Source organism: Triturus cristatus, chromosome 4_2, assembly GCF_964204655.1.
Source record: "Triturus cristatus chromosome 4_2, aTriCri1.1, whole genome shotgun sequence".
NCBI classification, from domain to species: domain Eukaryota; kingdom Metazoa; phylum Chordata; class Amphibia; order Caudata; family Salamandridae; genus Triturus; species Triturus cristatus.
The window spans coordinates 966,244,841-966,264,334 of record NC_140586.1 but is presented as its reverse complement, the minus strand read 5'-3'; the positions used below and the strand labels follow the sequence as shown (position 1 = coordinate 966,264,334).

The window sequence follows — 19,494 nt, the reverse complement described above, 5'->3', positions numbered from 1 at the left end:
CGGAGTTCCTCAGGGCTCTGTCTTGAGCCCGACTCTTTTTAATATCTTTATGACCCCTCTGGCGGCCCTGGCGGAGTCTTTCGGGGCCCAGATCGTCTCTTACGCTGATGACACTCAGCTCCTCTTCACCTGTGAGAGGGGTGCGGACTTCGATGGAGGTAGGATCCAGGGTTGCCTTGAGGCTGTGTTTCAGTGGTTCCATCATAACAGCCTCAAGTGCAACTCGGATAAATCTGAGGTCCTCTTCTTTGGGTGCAGCTCGGACCCGGACTGGAAAGTGTGGTGGCCGGAGAACATGTTTCCACCAGCTAGTTCCTCCCAGGTAGCAAAAAACCTTGGGATTAAGATCGACAATGGCCTCACACTACGTTCGCAGGTAATCGGCCTCACAGGGACCTGTTTTGGCGTACTCCGGATGCTTCGCAAGTTCCTTCCTTTGCTATCGGAGGAACATAGGAAGATCACGGTGCAGGCGATGATAGGCTCGAGAATAGATTATTCCAACGTTCTCTATCTCGGCCTGCCTGAATACCTGCTTCAACGACTGCAGGTCGTTCAGAATTCGGCAGCACGTGCTATTTTTGGACTACCTCGTTGTGCCAGAGCTTCGGGCCTTTTGGAATCTCTCCATTGGCTTCCTGTCCGGAAGCGGATAGTTTTTAAATCTCTCACCCTGGCACACAAAGCCTTGTACAGATCTGGAGCAAAATATCTCCAGGATAGGCTGTCTTTTTATCGTCCGGCAAGATCGCTCAGGTCGGAAGCCTTGTTTTTTGCTGTAGTGCCCCGCGCGAAGAGAGCTCGCATCGGCGGCCGCTCCTTCAAATGTTTAGCGCCTCAGCTGTGGAACAAACTGCCTGTGGCCCTGCGTAGCACTCCAAACTTGTTGGCGTTTAGGAAGGGGCTTAAAACCTGGCTTTTCACTTCTTAGTTTCAGGTTCTATTAGGTTTCCTCTTCTTTATTTTTCTGTTTATTTCCGTTGTTGTGTTCCATGATTAGTGTGCATTCTAAAGCGTCGGGACACTCTTTGGAGTAGCTGTACGCTATACAAAAACCTGCATAACATAACATAACATAACATAACATAACAGAGGTGAGGCCTGTCCAGGGGTGCAGAGGAGGTGAGGCATGTCCAGGGGTGCAGAGGAGGTGAGGCCTGTCCAGGGCCGCAGAAGAGGAGAGGCCTGTCCATGAGTGCACTGGTGAGGCCTGTCCAGGGGTGCAGAGGAGGTGAGGCCTGTCCAGGGGTCAGAGGAGGTGAGACCTGTCCACAAGGGTGGAGAGGCGGTGAGGCCTGTCCAGGGGGTGCAGAGGAGCTGAAGCCTGTCCAGGGGCTGTAGATGAGGTGAGGCCTGTCCATGTGGATGCAGAGGAGGCGAGGCCTGTCCAGGGGGTGCAGAGGAGGTGAGGCCTGTCCAGCGGGTGCCAAGGATGTGAGGCCTGTCCAGGGGCTGCAAATGAGGTTCGGCAGGAGGTGCAGCTGAGATGGGGCCTGTCTAGGAGGTGCAAGAGAGGTGACGTCTGTCCATGGGGATAGGGGGAGGGTGCAGCATAGGTGAGGCCTTCTCTACCCAAGCTGGTACAGTGGCGGTGAAGCCTGTCCTATGCGGAGGGGTGCAAAGGAGGTGGGGCCTGTGTAGATGGGTGCAGAGGAGGTGGGACCTGTCCTGTGTTTGGGGAAGTTCAAAGGAGGTCGGGCTGTCCAGGGGGTGAAGAAGAGGGAAGGCCTGTCTTTTGCTTGGGCGGTTTCAGAGGACATGAGGCCTGTCCAGGATGGGTGCATAGGAGTTGAGGCCTTTCCTGTCCAGGGGGTGCAACGCAGGTGAGGCCTGTTCAGGAGGTGGGGAGGAAGGGAGGGCTGTCTTGTGCTGGGAGTTTAGACGAGGTGTAGCCTGTCCCGAAGAGGTGAAAATGTGGTGAGGACTGTCCGGGGGCTGCAGAGGAGGTGAGGTATGTCCAGGAAGAACAGAAGAGGTGAGGCCTATCCTGTGCAAAGGGGTTACAGAGGAGGTGAGGCCTGTCTAGGGGGTACAGAGGAGATGAGGCCTGTCTAGGGGGTACAGAGGAGATGTGGCCAATCCTGCCCAAAGGGGTGCAGAGGAGGTGAGGCCTGTTCTGTCCAGAAGGTTCCAGAGAAGATGAGGCCTGTCTAGGGGGTGCAGGGGAAGAGGCGAGGCCTGTCCTGTCCAGAGGGGTGCAGAGAAGGTGAGGCTTGTCCTCCCCTGGTTGGTGCAGAGGAGGTGAGGCCTGTCCTATCCAGAAGGATCCAGAGAAGGAGAGGCCTATCTAAGGGGTGGAGAGCAGGTGAGGCCTGTCCGGTGGGGAAGGTGGGGGTGTGTGCTGGGGAGGTGAGAGCTGTCCTGTCCAGGGGGTGCAGAGGAAGTGAGGCCTGTGCAGGAGAGTGCCGAGGATGTGAGGCCCTACCTGTCCAGGGGGGGAAAAGCAGATGAGGCCTGTCCAGGGGGTGATGAGGAGGCGAGTCCTGTCTTGAGCTGGGGGCTCAGAGGAGTTGCAGCCTGTCCAGAAGGAGTGAAGAGGTGGTGAGGCCTGTCCGGGGGGCTGCAGAGGAGGTAGGGCCTGTCCAAGGAGGTGCAGAGGAGGTGAGGACTGTTCAAGCGATGAAGAGGAAGGGAGGCCTGTCCTGTGCTTGGGGGGGGTTCAGAGGAAGTGGGGCGTGTCTAGTAGGGATGCAGAGGACATGAGGCCTGTCCAGTGAGGTTGCAGAGGTGGCGAGGCCTGTCCGGAGGGTGCAGAGGAGGTGAGGCCTGTCAACGGGGAGGGGACGGCAGAGAAGGGAAGGTCTCTCTAGGGCATGCAGGGGTGGTGAGGCCCATTGTTGAAAAGTGGATTATCAACTGTGGTAAATATATATCTACCACTGGCAATAATACCAGGGACACGATATAGGGCTCAGAATAGGTCTCAGAAAAGTATTCCGATGCTCAACCCATGGTAGCTTGGCTGTGAGCAGGCAGACTTATCTTCAGGGACACAATAAAAATCCAACACCAATTTATAAAATTAGGAAATATGATTATTTTTTAAATGACATCAAAACAAAAAATGTAATGTAGGGTACCAGAGATATGATTTTTTAAAGATTAAACACTTTTTAGTGCTTAGAAACCAATAGAGCCACTTTTGGACATTTGGTTGCCTCTGACCGGGACGATGTCAAAGTTTGAGGCCGATGAGATCGATCCCTAGTTGAATACACTAAGCGGAAGGCCCCAGTCAAGATTTTACCTTTACACTTAGAACCTATTCTGAAGGATTACTCACCAGAGGTCTTTCACCCTCCTCAAGCAGGCCAGATTCAGTGAGGGTTCACCGGATTTCCTTTCTGTGAGGTTACGGTCTCCCTACGGAGCTATCTCACAAAAGTTCACCAAACGTCTGGAACTTCATCCTGAAGTTCCTCTTGTTGGTCCAAAGTGTCCAAAACACAATCCAAGGGTCTGGAATCTCCAAAATGGTCCTTGAAAGGTTGGGACCACAATTCCCACAATGCACCTGGACAGCACCATTAAAAGTCCTCTGGATACACTCCAGGCAGGGGACTCTTGGTGGAGTTGATGCAGGTGAGCTCTATTAACCTGTAGCTTGCAGGGAGCACACTCTTTATTCCTCTTGAAACAAGCTACATCCAAAGGGCTGTAGTTCAGATAATGCAGCAGGCGCAGTCAGTCAGAGTGCAGGGCCTGATGGTGCAAATCAAGTGTCCAGCTTGGCAGTCCTTCTTCTTTTCTCAGTTTCAAGCAGCAGAGCTGAGAGGCTGTACCCCTCTCAGATACGTATTCAGTGTTCTCTGGGGTCGTACAGGAGGGCACTCCCGTCCAATGAGGTGCAGGGCAACGCCCCAGTGCATGACCATTTCCTCCAAAGTGTGGCGCAATGGTCTCCCAGAAAGCACTATTTCTCCATAATTCAATATGGCTGAAGTCTATGAAGAGAGACATGAGCTGACTAAACCACCCTCCAGGATGGCTCATCTCCATATCCTCCCTCCCCCGGCATCTGCACATTCCTTCCTTAAGCCTACCATCTGGCTGGGTTCAGAGGGTAAATGAAACTGGCTTCTTCTGCCTCTCCCCTCCTTCTTTTGAAGATCATGGTTTACGACCCCTCCCCCTTGCTCTGGCACTCCTATGCAGCAGAACCCTCTCGTCCCAGAATGGCTCTCCACCCCAGGTGAGAGAGAGCGGGGTCTGTATCCCGGTGCTCAGCTGGCTTCAGCTCACATCCTGGTCCCCACCAGGCCACGGGTCACATCCTGGTCATCACCAGCCTCTGGCTCACATCCTGGTCCCCACCATGCCCTGGCTCACATCCTGGTTGTCAACAGCCTCTGGCCTACAATCTTTGTCCTCACCAGGCACCGGCTCACACCCTGGTTCCCACCAGGCCATGGGTCATGCTTTGCTCCTCACCATGCTCATACGCTGGCCCCAGCTTACGTCCTGGTCCCTACCAGCCCTGGCTGTCATCCTGGTCCCCACCATGCTTCCGGGTCAGACCCTGGTCCTCACCAGGCCCCAGCTCATATCCTGGTCCTCACCTGGCCCCGGCTCATATCCTGCTCCTCACCAGACCCCGGATAACATCCTGGTCCTCACCAGGCCCAGCTCACATGTTGGTCCTCATCAGACCCCGGCTCACATCCTGGTCACCACCATGCATCTGGCTCACATCCTGGTCCCCACCAGGCCCCGGCTCACATCCTGGTCCCCACCAGGTCCCGGCTCACACGCTGGTCCACAACAGGCCCAGCTCACATGCTGGTCCCCACCAGGCCCCGGCTCACATCCTGGTCCCCACCAGGCCCCGGCTCACACGCTGGTCAAAAGCAGGCCCAGCTCACATGTTGGTCCCCACTAGGCCTCACCTCACACGCTGGCCCTCTACAGGCCCTGGCTCACCAGCTGCTCCCCACCAGGCCCCGGCACGCATACTGGTCCCCACCAGGCCTTGTCTCACATACTGGTCCCCACCAGGCCCTGGCTCACACGCTGCTCCCCACCAGACCCTGGCTCACATACTGGTCCCTACCAGGCCCCTGCTCATGTCCTGGTCTTCACCAGTCCCCGTCTCAAGCCCTGGTCCTTTCCAGGCCCCAGCTTATGCCCTGGTCCTCACCAGGCCCCGGATCGGCATGTGGTCCCCCCAGGCCACGGCTCGCTGGTCAACAGCAGGCCCCAGCTCACATGCTGGTCACCACTAGGCACTGGCTCACATGCTGTCCCCTCACCAGCCCCTGGTTCTCATCCTGGTACTCCCCAGGCCCTGGCTCATGCCCTGGTCCTTCCCAGGCCCCGGCTCATGCCCTGGTCCTCACCAGGCCCCAGATAATTATATGGTCCCCCCAGGCCACGGCTCAGTGCCTTGGTCCTCCCCCGGCACAAGCTTAGCTTCCTGGACCTACTCATGCCCGGCTCAGCTCCCTGGTCCTCCCTAGTCCCGGGCTCAGAATCCTGGTCCATACCAGGCTTTTCAAGAGTGAAAGAGCAACCAATGCATCCTGGTCCATACCAGGTCTTTCAAGGAAGTGGTATGTCACTGAAGGGAGAGCGGCTGTGTTGCCTGGTCCTTGCCTGGCTCTGTAATGGAGGGTGAAAAGCCATATTGTACCTTTCCTGCCTCGCCGCAGCCACTGGAGCTCCCAACACTTCACTAAACGCACACCGTGGTGAAGGAACTGTCATTGAGGCAGTCCTCAAAAGTCTTTTATCTATGTCTTCTGGTGTAGGTTCTGATGTCATCGCTGTCTGTAGCCACACTGGGTCCATTGTAATGTGATGTCATTTCCTATAAAGCCATGGACATCATTAGGCTTAAAGGGATGTGATGCCATTTCCAGGGAAGTTGAGGTCCTAATCTCAGCCACTGGTCATTACATCGCAACAGACCCGCCTTCCTCCACAGACCCCATGAGGCTTCCTCGCCCAGATACAAGGTAGAGCCGGATAACAGCCACTAACGCGTACCGCCACCTACAATTACACACTAAAAGGGAGCGCGTGCTTCTAAGCTCAAGGCTCATTGATCCTGGGCACAACGCCTGAAAAAACAGTATTATGAGTGATTCTGTACCCTGCTCTACAGAACTGCATGCAGTTTCCTTGAGTCCTCACTGTGCACTGTGCCTGATACACACAAACGGTGATGTATCCTTCATAGACTTTAATCAATGTGATGTTTTGTAATCGGGTTCACTGCGCTGTATTGATGCACATAATGGTGACAGCAAGGGGAGGACATTACATTCTCCAAATCTCTACATAACTGGCGAGGGAAAGTGTCCCTTAGTCTGACTAGGATTGTGGTTGCTGCTTGAACAGGGCTTACACCCCAGTCAACCAAAACCCCAATTTCTAACTGTGGGATTATGTAGCGAATGAGAAGCAACATAACAAAATGTTCGAAGATCAGGTTAAAAAACCATAAACCATTGGCTGGAGGCAAGGTTGAGTTTACGGACAAAAACATTGAGGGAGGAGGTTACAGAAGCCGTGGGTGATTTAACTTTGATTACTGATGACTTGGACAAAAGAAAAATAAAAGCTGATAAGAAAGAACAACAACCAGGATGACAAAGAGAAAGAGATGGGAGAGAAGGAGGGGGGTTATGAAGAATAAGAATTTCTAAATGATTTGTTGGTTGAGAGACCGCCACTACATAATGAGGCTCGTATGGAAGTGCAAACAGTGGAGAAAGGTGCGAGAGATACAAAGGTAAGGATAGATGAGGCAGGACTTAGCCTATTTACCCCAGTTCAGCAAACTAAAGAGATTTATATTTTAAGATTACAAATTTAATTAGAAGATATTATAAATGGTACGATTGGCTCAGAGATTACAATGTTGTATAATCAAGAAGAATTGAAATATTTGAATTTGGAAACGTTAAATGGGTATGTGATGCTTATGAGAAACTTGAGGATTTATCAAAAGAGCATAACGTGAATTCAGCAATATGAAGTGTGACAATTGTACCATTAAGAACACATCTGAGAGAACTAATAAGTACAATAAGAGATTGGAATGATGTGAAGAAATAAAAAAACAAATGGACAACGAAGGGGAGAAAATCACAAAGGAAAAAGAAAGAGGGGATGTTGATGAATGTGGTTCAGAGTCGGAAACAGTTGATGTAAAAGAATTTCCTTTGAGAAGTGCATTGAGGAGCGTATGCGCATGTGCCGTGGTCGAGAGTTGATCTTTGTACATTCACAACAAATTTCCACAAGCTTAGAAAGAACCAGAAAAGTGGGGCTCAGAGGGGAGAAGATTGTAACTGATTTGAAGGTGCTGTGGATGGGTTTGAATACGTTCTTTGAAATTATTGTCCCAAGAGATTCGTGGAATGAGTTAAAGTTGGTTGTAAACTGGCCAGCTGAGGAGCCACAGAGTGAAGCGCCCCAAAATAACCCAAGATTGTTGTGCAAAAGTATAAAGAGTTGATCATTTAATTTGAAGACAAAGGTTTCTCATAAGCAAGTCAATTGTTCAAAAATAATGAGAGCGACACAAGTTAGTGCAGATTTACACAATATACCAAAGTCGAGGACCGGACAAAAGAGGGCGCGTGTGGTTTCGTGTCTGCCTCTCTTTTAGCGTTGCATCCAGGATTTGTTTTTCTCAAGGTATCGGTTTTACTAAGCATGGCAATATAAATACCTAAATATTAATAATGTGCAGAATAAGACACGTCCTTGCCATGCTTGCGGCAAACTGGGAAACAGGAACATGAATCAGAGGGCACAGAATAGGATGTCACAGACAATGGTCCCAGCCCAACTGGCCTCTGTGCCGAGCATGCAGAATCAAAGGCAGTTAAATTGGAGCATTCCTTCAGTACCGAAGGCCCCACAGTCCAGTGCAGAATAGAATGTCAAATTCTTAACAAATTCAGGATTTCAACAACATTCTTCAGTGATTAATAAGGATTTTCTACAACTTGCATCTACACTAGGAGTTTCTTCTGGACTGAATCAGACACAATGACGGTGCCTGAGACGGGAGAAGGATTGCATGCTTGGTGCAGTCCTAGAGGAAGACCAGAGCGTCCTTTTTGTAGAAAAAGTAAATGGGAATCCAGTATCTCTTTTAGTCAATAAATGTGCTACCTGTTCCACAGTCAGAGTGACGGGAGCTCCCAACCCACCCCTCTTGGGAAACGAGTCTAAGTTGTAGGCATTTCTAATAAACAACTAATAAGCTGTCAGCAAATGTTCCCGTAAAATTTGGGTCATAAATGAATGGCCAGAAACTTAAACCATGATTAAGATCCAGTTATTATGTTAGGGAATAACCTTGTAAAATGACTTGTGTAATTTCCTGTAAAACGGATGGTGTTGGTGTTCAAACAAAATGTGAAGACTCTATATTACATTCGGCAGCTCGAGAGTTAATTTGTTCCGAGGCTTTACAAAAGTGAATTTACCTCCAGATTTAAATTGCACGAAAAATCAAGAGGCTTGGAATTTTACAGGAAAGAAATCTGAATTGATTGAAAGTGCAGAGCCAGCTTAAATCACGGTGAAACCGAATGCAGTGTGTCCACACACTCCTCTCTACAACCGTACACGTGAAGCAGAGGAGGAACTTGTACCCGTCATTGATAAAGTGATTGAGCAGCACATTCTAAAAGAAGAGATATGGAGCCCATGTAACTCTACTATCACGGGAATGAAATAAACAGGTAGAAAAAGGAGGATTGTAAAGGACCTGAGAAGAATTAATACTATTGTTGTCCCATGTTGATGTATTTTATGGTAGAACATGCAAGATCCAATGTCAATCTCTTGCTTTAAGGTGAAGAGTCATAATTAACTTATCATTTTGTAGGTGTGTTTTGTAAAATTACATTTTGTTGTGCTATGTTTTCATGAACGTTCATTGGTTGTTGTCATTTTTACCTCATCATGAAGCATGTCAAAAATGCAGTGTATTCTCTGCCTAAAAACCTATAAAATGTATTTTTTTGGGATATTTACTGGAATTGTTTTATTTTGCCCTTTTCCAAAATGTAGACTACATGTCAGTCTTCTTACTGATTTTGTACTTAAGAACTTTTCCTTGATTTTTAAATAAGCAGATTCTATGTCAGTTTGCTATTTGATTTTATAGAAAAAGGTTTTCTTATTTCTTAGCACACATTTGTTGTGTTGGTCTGTCTATTGACTTTACATCTAGAGTTATTTCTGAGTCTGGCTTTTGATATACTTTAGAGGTTACCTTCATGTGATCCTCCTACAAATATTATGATTATTTCTCTGACTGAGTAACCATGTTTATGCCTTCAGTAATTATTTTAAATCTTTAATATAGCCTTATAGCTTGTTGTAGCTCCAAAGGCATGTGCCTTTACCAAGAGAGCGGTCCTTTAATGGGCAGTATTGCCTGCTACGGCTGACTATAAGGTCATTACAACATTTGCCCCATGAGGGCAGAATGTGTTAATTAATAAAACAAAGGTGAACCAGAGACCGAGGGGGTTGAAACACCTCCGGTACTCCAAAACCTTTATTTCACAGCTGTTAGTGTGAATGTTCAACAGTTAACAGTCTCATGCAGGACCACGGGGGTTAATTGTTGAACATTCACAGCAATAGCTGTGAAAGGAGGCTGAAGTCAGCCCCTGTGCTCGGCTAAAATACTTTTTATCATTCAGTTGAGCCAGGGAGATGCAGGAGCTGAGTCAAAATCCCCCCTCTCCTTCCAAGGAACCAGTGTCACCGCGAGCTACGGGAAGAGGAAGGGGGGAGGCTCCTGTGTGCCCTGCTGCAGGGTTTATCTTCTGCCTTCTCCTGCCCAATCCATATATTTCGGAGAGGCAGGGGAAAGAGAGAGGCAGAGGCTGTGTATTAGGACATTGTAATGTTGAGAGCAGCGGGGCCTATATCAGGTTTTAGAGGCTGCTGCTGCTCCATTGTCTTCAATGGAGGTCTCAAATTTTCGATGTTCTAACCTTTGTCTTGCAAAAGTTTTATTCCAAAGTCTAGTTCTTGGGTTGTCGTCTTGTGGGGCTCACAAGACTCTGATCCTGCACATCGTCCCTTTAGATAATTTATCAACAAAAAGCGCCAACATATTGATGCCTCGTTGCTTCCATTGCTCAGCATTCGAACTCTGCACCAGTTTGAGCTTGAATTGCTGTTGCTCCGAGAGCATGGTTTCTATAGATATAAGAGTCTGGTTGACTCATTTATGAACGGTGGACAGAATTATGTACAAGGACTTTAACATACCTTTGCAAACCAGATTGTTTTGATTCCCAAGTTTCATGGTCTGTAAATGGAAAGATGGGGGTTATGAAGACGTGGACTGGGTTGTTAGGGTCTGTTCTCTGAGACTGTGGGTACACTTCATTTTCAAAGAGACCTTTTCCAGCTAGGGATCGTGGTTCTTTAACCAAAAAAAGATTTATTTATAACCATAGTTGCTTCACAATGGCCTCCAGAGAACAAGAGATTCTTTTGTTTTGTAAGTTCAGGACGGTTATTTGGAAGATGGAATGAAGTGTGATTGCCGTCTGAGGCAAAAATATTTCTTTACTTCTTTTCAAGGTATTCTGGCATGGCCAGGCAGTGCAGCGTGGCTTCCACCCTTGGAGGAACAAAAAATAAAATAACTGTCAGGTAAGGATACCGATAACTCTAACTTTCCTTTTCCCCTGTTTCTTCTTTCTCTATTCCCTTTCTTGATCTCGTTTTTTTAAGTCTCTTCAGCTTCAACATTTGACTCTCTCTGTATACTATTCTTGTTACTATCAAACTTCTGATGATAATATGATGGAGCCACGTTCCTCCTCGAACATATGGGGGCTGTAGTGCAGATCCAGTTTGTTTTAGGTCAGTTTTTCCCAGCAGTTCCTGAACTATTATCACATTTGTGTTCTTCTCTGCAACACATGATACTATCCTCCCTCGGTCTGTGCTTTCGGCATCTTTTCTCTCTGGATCTGACTTCCATCTCTTTATGTCCTCCTAAACTGCCCTTTTCTGTCTTTTCAAATACAAGCAAAAGACACAGTACATGTGTGTGGACACACATGCACACAGGGCTTGCCTTACGGTGGTGCGACCGGTGGAGCCGCACCTGGTGCTGACCTTGGGGACACTGGGCCCGATTCACAGAACTAACTTAAGACAAAATCCTAAACTTACTACCATTTTCGCATTCACAGAAGGCACTTACTCATTTTGGTATTCACAGAAGACACTTACTCCCTTCGGTATTCACAGAAGTTAGGAGTCCTAACTTTAGGACTCCTAAATGCCTTCTGTGAATACCGAAAGTCTTAAAATTAGAATTTTTCTCAGTTTAGGAGTCCTAAAGTTAGGACTCCTAACTTTACTACTACTAAATTGAGAAAAATCCTAATTTTAAGACTTTCGGTATTCACAGAAGGCATTTAGGAGTCCTAAAGCTAGGAGTCCTAACTATACTTCTACTAAACTGAGAAAAATCCAAATTTTAAGGCTTTCGGTATTCACAGAAGGCATTTAGGAGTTCTAAATTTAGGAGTCCTAACTTTACTACTACTAAATTGAGAAAAATCCTAATTTTAAGACTTTCGGTATTCACAGAAGGCATTTAGGAGTCCTAAAGTTAGGAGTCCTAACTATACTTCTACTAAACTGAGAAAAATCCTAATTCTAAGACTTTCGGTATTCACAGAAGGCATTTAGGAGTCCTAAAGTTAGGACTCCTAACTTCTGTGAATACTGAAATGAGTAAGTGCCTTCTGTGAATATCAAAATGAGTAAGTGCCTTCTGTGAATACCAAAATGGTAGTAAGTTTAGGATTTTGTCTTAAGTTAGTTCTGTGAATCGGGCCCACTGTGTTTAGAAGTAACTTATGGGTTTACAAGCATCTGCTGCACAGTTTCCTGTGCTGGAACATGTGGTGAGAATGGAAGGTAGCCTTTTTTCTCTTTCTTCTGTTTTATGTTTTTCTTTGCTAGTCCCTTTTTGATTTCCTTTACAGTTCTGCTGTTTTTTTTCTCTTTTTAGGTGTTGCAGTGCCCGGGCCTGTCGGAGGAGTGTGAGGAGTTCTAGGCCACCAAGTAAGTCCTTATCATCCGCACAATTTGAAATGGTGAATTCCACTGAGCTAACTGGACACAGCGTCCATCTACAGGGGCATTTATAGCAGTGATTACAACAAGGCCAATTCCTTCGTTCAATAAAATGTCTTTCATAAATCACTTGAAAAAGAAATAGATGAACACTCTAAGTGGGTAGGGGAATAAATAACCTCTGATAATTCATTAAAAGTATTACAAATATCTCATTGTGATGCCAGCCTTTGCCACAGAAATTGTAAATTGATAGTGTTGGCTGCTTCTGAGAATCTGTGTCACAATATATGTGCAACTTGTGTTTCTTTCTTAATTAATTACATTTGCTGTCACATCCTTGAATTCCAGTGATCCGAAGCTCCCGATTTACACAGTGTCCCAGAGCTGTTTAACCACTATCAGAAATGCTACTCAACTGAGTTCCTAGCTTGTTTTTGTAAATACTTTCTTTGTGCAAAGTATAAAGTCGTAAATATTTTTTCTTTGTGTTCCTTTTCAATCTCTGACTCCATTTCTACAGGTGACTGAAGCATGAACAGAAAAAAGGTTTAAATTTAGTGAAACACAACGAAAAGGATTATTTCAAGGAAGTTAAAACATTCTCGAGCTCTAGATAAGAAACACATTCTATGTGCCTGGAATGGTGAAGATGTTGGAGTGGAAGAAACTGGCAAATGTGAAAGTTGTCAAATCCCTAAAGTAAAATGACCATAAATGTTTACCAAGTGTCAGTAACTGAGATTAAGGAGAACATTGGCCACAATTGATCCCCACGCCGTGCACTTGAGAATACTCAGTGTTGTAAATTCTGTTTGATGGTTTATGAGAAATGCTTTGAAGACCAAAACCCTCCCCAACAGATTAGCATCCGTGGACGTGACGTGATGTGACAGAACTGTCAAGAAGACTAATAACCTTCGTTTACAAGCGCAAGCTTTTGTCTCCGTCTCCTGTGATTCAGAGGAGAGAAAATATTGTTTAAACGAAAGTCTTTGTAAATACTCTTTCTCAGATGTCGTTACAGCAAAGATGCTGGATTATCATTTCCAATATTGGAAGATTTTCCCCACCAACTCCGTCTCTTGGGTTGATCAAATTGGTTTCAAAGTGTCCTGTACCTCCAAAGTCGATCATGTACCTGCCTTAGCCTTAGCCGATGAGTGTAAAAAGCATGTACTGGCACAGAAAGTATAAAAGGGGCCAGTGATTAGCTATTGATAATTCATAAACCACCCTGGCATGCCCTAATGACCTGTCATTACTTGAATGAACAAATACACTTTACAACCAAACACCAAACCCCAAAGAACTCATCAGTGCTTTTAAAACTCCTAAATCAAATGTGATAAACTAGAATCACTAAATGAGACTAATTACATTTGAGAGAATTCACCCGGGAATAACTTGGAGAAACGGAATCCACGAGGGGCATCTGAATAAATACAAGGGGCTCCTCGGTTAAAGTTTATAAACGAATTTAGATAGGTGCCTTCAAACGTTGGAAAATGATCCCCAGATAAAAACTACCATTAGTTAAATGTTAAGAAGAGCATCTGCAGTGTAGTTTAGAAGATAATGCTGAGTGTAACATAAACGAGAACAGACTCTGGAATCTGATTCAGTCTTAAGATGTCATGTATCCAGGAACAGACCCAACTTGGAGAAACAAACAACTCGAATAATAGCAATGAATGTAAAAACAGCTTTAGTTATCAATCCCACATCACTAAACATGAGAAAACTAGTGCTGGACAAAAACCCCATCAGTGTCCTGAATGCCAGAAAGGCTTCAGTCGCAAATCCTCTGTGATTGAACATGTGAGAATCCACACTGGGCAAAAGCCTTTTCAGTGCCCTGAATGCCAGAAAGGCTTCAGTCATAAATCCAACCTTACAGTACATGAAAGATCCCACACTGGGCATAAACCGTATCAGTGCTCTGAATGCCAGAAAGGCTTCAGTCGCAAATCCAACCTTATGGAACATGAAAGATCCCACACTGGGCATAAACCGTATCAGTGCTCTGAATGCTGTAAAAGCTTCAGTCACAAATCAAGTGTCACTATACACGCAAGAACCCACACTGGACAAAAACCATATCAGTGCTCCAAGTGCCAAAAAGGCTTCAGTTTTAGTGGAAGTCTGATTCAACATCAGTTAACTCACACTGGACAAAAACCTTATCAGTGCTCTGAATGCTGTAAAAGCTTCAGTCGGAAATCTGGTCTTACTGTACATGAAAGAACCCACACTGGGCATAAACCGTATCAGTGCTCTGAATGCCAAAAAAGTTTCTATCACAAATCCGGTTTAACTGTACATCAGAGAATCCATACTGGGCTCAAACCTTATCAGTGCTCTGAATGCCAGAAAAGCTTCAGTCGGAAAATAACTCTCACTCACCATGAGAGAACTCACACTGGGCAAAAACCTTATCAATGCAAAGAATGCCTGAAAAGATTCAGTCAGAGATCCAGTTTAATTGAACATGAAAGGACTCACACTGGACAAAAACCGTATCAGTGCTCTGAATGCCAGAAAAGCTTCAGACAGAAAATAGCTCTCACTCGCCATGAGAGCACTCACACGGGGCACAAACCTTTTCAGTGCTCAGAATGCTGGAAAAGTTTCAGTCGGAAATCTACTCTCTCACAGCATGAGGTAACTCACACTGGGCAAAAACCTTATCAGTGCTCTGAATGCTATAAAAGCTTCAGTTATAAATCCAACCTTACTGTACATGAAAGGACCCACACTGGGCTCAAACCATATCAGTGCTCTGAATGTCAAAAAAGCTTCAGACAGAGATCCGGTTTAATTGAGCATGAGAGAACCCACACTGGACAAAAACCTTATCAGTGCCCTGAATGCCAGAAAAGTTTCTGTGACAAATCCAGTTTAACTCAACATGAGAGAATCCATACTGAGCTTAAACCGTATCAGTGTTCTGAATGCCAGAAAAGCTTCAGTCAGAAAAGAAATCTCGCTAGACATAAGAGAAGTCACACTGGGGAAAAACCTTATTAGCTCTCTGATAGCTGGAAATGTTTCAGTTGGAAATCTGGTCTCAATCAATCTGGGAGAACTTACCTGGAAAAATCCTTGTCATTGTTCTAAATGCCAGGGAAGAGTCTGCTGGAGATTCAGTTTAATTCAACAAGAGATAACCCACAATGTGAAAGAAAATTATCAGTGCTCTCAATGTGACAAAAACTTTAGTTGTAAATGTAACCTTTCTACATAAGAGAGACAATGTGCGAGAATAAAAGATGCTCACTGTAAACCCTGAGGAGAAGCTTTCAGCATCGCAAAACATTTACATGAAGCAGCAACAAAGACACCGCTCCATTGATTGCCCTACAAACTGTCTACTGAGAAAAGCGCACAGCGAGGGATGGAAATGCTTGAATTAACTTCATTCCTTTGTAACTACTTGTGGCCTCATTCCATTCAGTGTGTTTTTTCCCCTGAGTGTTTATAATCCATGGCTCCAACCCATAATGTCCATTTGATCCTGAACTTTGAGGCCACGCCCCTATGATCTAGAATCCAAGTAACCTCAAACTGTTTCCAGCCTTAATGAGCCTCACCAGGGAGCTACAGTAGGTGTCCCTTTGTCGTAGGTCTCTATGGGACCAATATCTGTTCATGTCTGTGCCACGTAGGGCTGATCATTGAGAAAAACTAAAAGTGATGGAATGACTGGTAGTTGATCTCAGTAACATCCCACCACATTTTTCTCTAGTCTTTGTACTACTACAGACAAGGCCAACCATATGCAAACCAGTTTTGGCTCCACCATAAATAGTCCTAATGACTTCTGTTCCGAGGGGACACAGCCTCGCATTGCAAAGATCCACTTTAGTGGCCTCTTTCCATCTTCTTTTTGCTTCAAATGAACCTGCTTCCCATCTGCTGAGGACAGTTTCACCAGCTTTACAATCTCGTCAGATACACCAAAGAGAGTCTCACAGATAATCAGGCCTATTCATAAACTACAATAGGACGACTAAAATACAACAAAATGCGATTCACAAACTACGTGCGGTCGTTCTGCCTCTCCTGTCTTTTTCGTTGTGGAGTTGTCTGCCCCGACAGCAGAGCTTCCGCACATGCTAGTATAGTTTTTAGTAATAAATGTGGTAGTGACAGAGGGAGTGGCTGTAAAATGTGAAATACTTATGAATAAAAGGGAGGGGTTAAGGCAGGAGTAAGGAGGAGTATAGGCAGGGGTTTCAGTAAGGACAGGCACTCACCCACTAAGGAGTATGCCTAATTATATTTACGAACCACACTTATAAAGTCTTTACAGCCATAATGTACCTAAAACAGTCGTAAATGTACTCCTGCTCAGAACCGGAGTAAGTCCTACATCACACATGGCCATCCACTGGAACTGCAACTAGTTACACATTACTAATTTAGGCTTTAGAATACCATTTTTTGTATATTCAACTTGGGTGAAGCTCTCCCTGTGTAAAAAATTTAGGGAACATTTTACAAGTTTATCAAACTTGAAAAAAATAAAATATTTTTATGTTAAATATAAAGGTAAATTTATTTTATAACAAATAAAAATTATACAACACTATTAACTTGAAATTTAATTATTTGAAACATGTTTTTTCAAAGGTTTGTATGGAAAATCCCATCTAAAGTAAAATCCTTGTTTTTTCTATGATGTACTCATAATTACTCAATTTCCTTTCATAAATCTGTTCAGAGGCGGAACTGCTTTACAAAAATGTATGGATAGAACTAATTGAAATTATTTATTTAATAGTTAATTTTTTTTATTTATTATAAGGTTAACATATTTTATCATGAAATAATTATTTTTAAAATATAGGTAATTTTGTAACATTCTTTTGAATTTATATGCAGTTTTAGAAGGTATTAACTGTGGTCGACTATGTGTGGTGCTACACTTTCTATTGCTCCATTTATGCTTCAATAAGTTACATTTGTAAATTTTGCTCCACATCTATTTAAGGGTGTGCAGACGTGCAAGTCCACACTTTTGAGTAACTTTATCATAGTAGTGAATAGCTAAACTAGCAAAGTTACTCTACGTGCATCCTTGCATATATAGATTACTCACAGGTGTAAGGTACCTTTGTGAATAGCCCTCGAGGCGTCCAACTCAACCTGAGTGTTTCATTTCTGTGGTACCACTCAATCAATCAATCAAGCATTTGTAGAGCGCACTACATACCCATGAGGGTCTCAAGGCGCTGGGGGGGTGCCGCTACTGATCAAACAACCAGGTCTTGAGTAGCCTCCTGAAGGTCAGCAGGTCTTGAGTCTGTCCTAGGTTCAGTGGGAGGGTGTTCCAGGTCTTGGCGGCGAGGTGGGAGACAGACCTCCCGCCGGTGGTTGTTCTTCGGATGCGCGGGACGGTGGCGAGTGCGAGGTCGGCGGAGCGGAGCTGGCGGTTGGGGATGTAGAAGGAAAGTCATTTGTTGAGGTAGGCTGGGCCAGTCTTGTGGAGTGCCTTGTGTGCATGGATGAGGAGCTTTAAGGATATCCTCTTGTTGACGGGTAGCCAGTGCAGGTTTCTCAGGTGGTGGGTGATGTGGCCGTGGCGTGGTATGTCGCGGATCAGTCGTGCCGAGGCGTTTTGGATGCGTTGCAGTCGTTTGATGAGCTTGGTCGGGGCTCCCGCGTAGAAGGCATTTCCGTAGGCGAGTCTGCTGCTGACGAGGGCCTGGGTGACTGTTCTTGTATTTTTCGGGATCCACCTGTAGATCTTGCGGAGCATTCAGAGGGTGTTGAAGCAGGAGGAGGAGATGCCGTTGACTTGCTTGGTCATGGAGAGCGTTGAGTCGAGGATGATTCCAAGGTTGCGTGCGTGGTCGGTGGGTGTCGGGGCTGCACCTAGTGCCGTCGGCCACCAGGAGTCGTCCCATGCTGAAGGGTTGGAGCCGAGGATGAGGACCTCCCTTTTGTCCATGTTCAGCTTCAGTCGGCTGGTCTTCATCCAGTCGGCGACGGCCTTCATTCCTTCGTGGAGGTTGGCTTTGGCGGTGATGGGGTCCTTGGTGAAGGAGAGGATCAGTTGAGTGTCGTCGGCGTAGGAGATTATGTTGAGGTCGTGCTGTCGGGAGACGTGTGTAAGCGGGGCCATGTAAACGTTAAACAGTGTCGGGCTGAGGGAGGAACCCTAGGGTACGCCTCAGATGATCTCGGAGGCTTTGGAACGGAATGGGGGAGGCGGATGCTCTGGGTTCTGCTGGAGAGGAAGGAGGTGGTCCATTCCAGGGCTTTGTCTCGGATCTCTACAGATTGGAGGCATGTGCGTAGTGTGTGGTGGCAGATGGTGTCGATGGCGGCGGAGAGGTCCAGGAGGATGAGGGCTGCTGTCTCACCGTTGTCCAGCAATATCCTGATGTCATCGGTGGCGGCGATGAGGGCGGTCTCGGTGCTGTAGTTGCTGCGGAACCCTGACTGGGAAGGGTCCAGGATTCTGTTTTCTTTGAGGTATCGGGTTAGCTGTCTGTTGACGATCTTCTCGATGACTTTGGACGGGAAAGGGAGCAGTGAGATGAGCCGGAAGTTCTTGAGGTCTCTAGGGTCTGCCTTGGGTTTTTTGAGTAGGGCGTTGATCTCGGCATGTTTCCAGCTCTCTGGGAAGGTCGCGGTCTCGAAGGAGAGATTGATGATGTTGCGCAGGTGCGATGGAGCTGCTGGCTTTGTTGAAGATGTGGTCTGACGGGGAGCCGGAGTGGATTGTGCTCATGGTCTTGATGGTGTCATCGATGCTCATGCTGGTCCAGGCTAGCAGGGGGTTGTGGTTGAAGGTGTGCAGAGAGTCTGTTGTGTTGCTGTCTGTTGGGGGTGTCTGGGTGTTGAAGCTGTCGTGGATGTCTGCTATCTTGCGGTGGAAGAAAGTGGCGAGGGAGTCGCACAGGGCTTGCGACGACGGGATGTCGTTGGTGTTGGAGCTGGGGTTGGAGAGTTCCTTCACGATGTTGAAGAGCTCCTTGCTATTGTGTGCATTGTTGTCGAGGAGGTCCTCTTGGCAGTCCTGATGAGGTGATGGTGGTTGCGGGTGGCGTCCTTGTGGGCTGCATGGGTGTCTGGAGTCTGTTCGCTGTGCCATTTTTTCGCAAGCTTCCGACAGGCTCACTTGGAGGCTAGGAGTTCTGGGGTGAACCATCTGGCCCCCCTCTGTGCGGGGGGTTTCTTCAGTGGGGCGAGGGTGTTGGCGCAGTCGTCGATCCAGCGTCTGAGGTTGTGGGCAGCATCGTCAGTGTTGGAGGATTCGGTGGGTGGGCTGAGAGCGAGGTTTACGTGTAGTTGGTCTTCGGTGATTTTTCTCCAGCAGAGGCGAGGGATCTGTTGGGTGTGGTGGTGTTTGGTGGGTTTCTGGAAGGAGAAGTGGATGCAGTGGTGGTTGGTCCAGAG

At 46.5% G+C, this 19,494-nt stretch overlaps 1 protein-coding gene across 1 annotated transcript in view; it reads left to right on the top strand.

Annotated features, from left to right (window-relative positions):
- The window catches only part of LOC146839161 (uncharacterized), an 82,736-nt gene extending 67,622 nt beyond the window's left edge, over positions 1-15,114 (top strand). Inside the window, exon 5 of the mRNA XM_085603155.1 lies at positions 13,925-15,114. Within this exon, the coding sequence (XP_085459281.1) occupies positions 13,925-15,114 (1,190 nt within the window). The remainder of the gene's footprint in view (positions 1-13,924) is intronic.
- Positions 15,115-19,494: the final 4,380 nt, after the last annotated feature.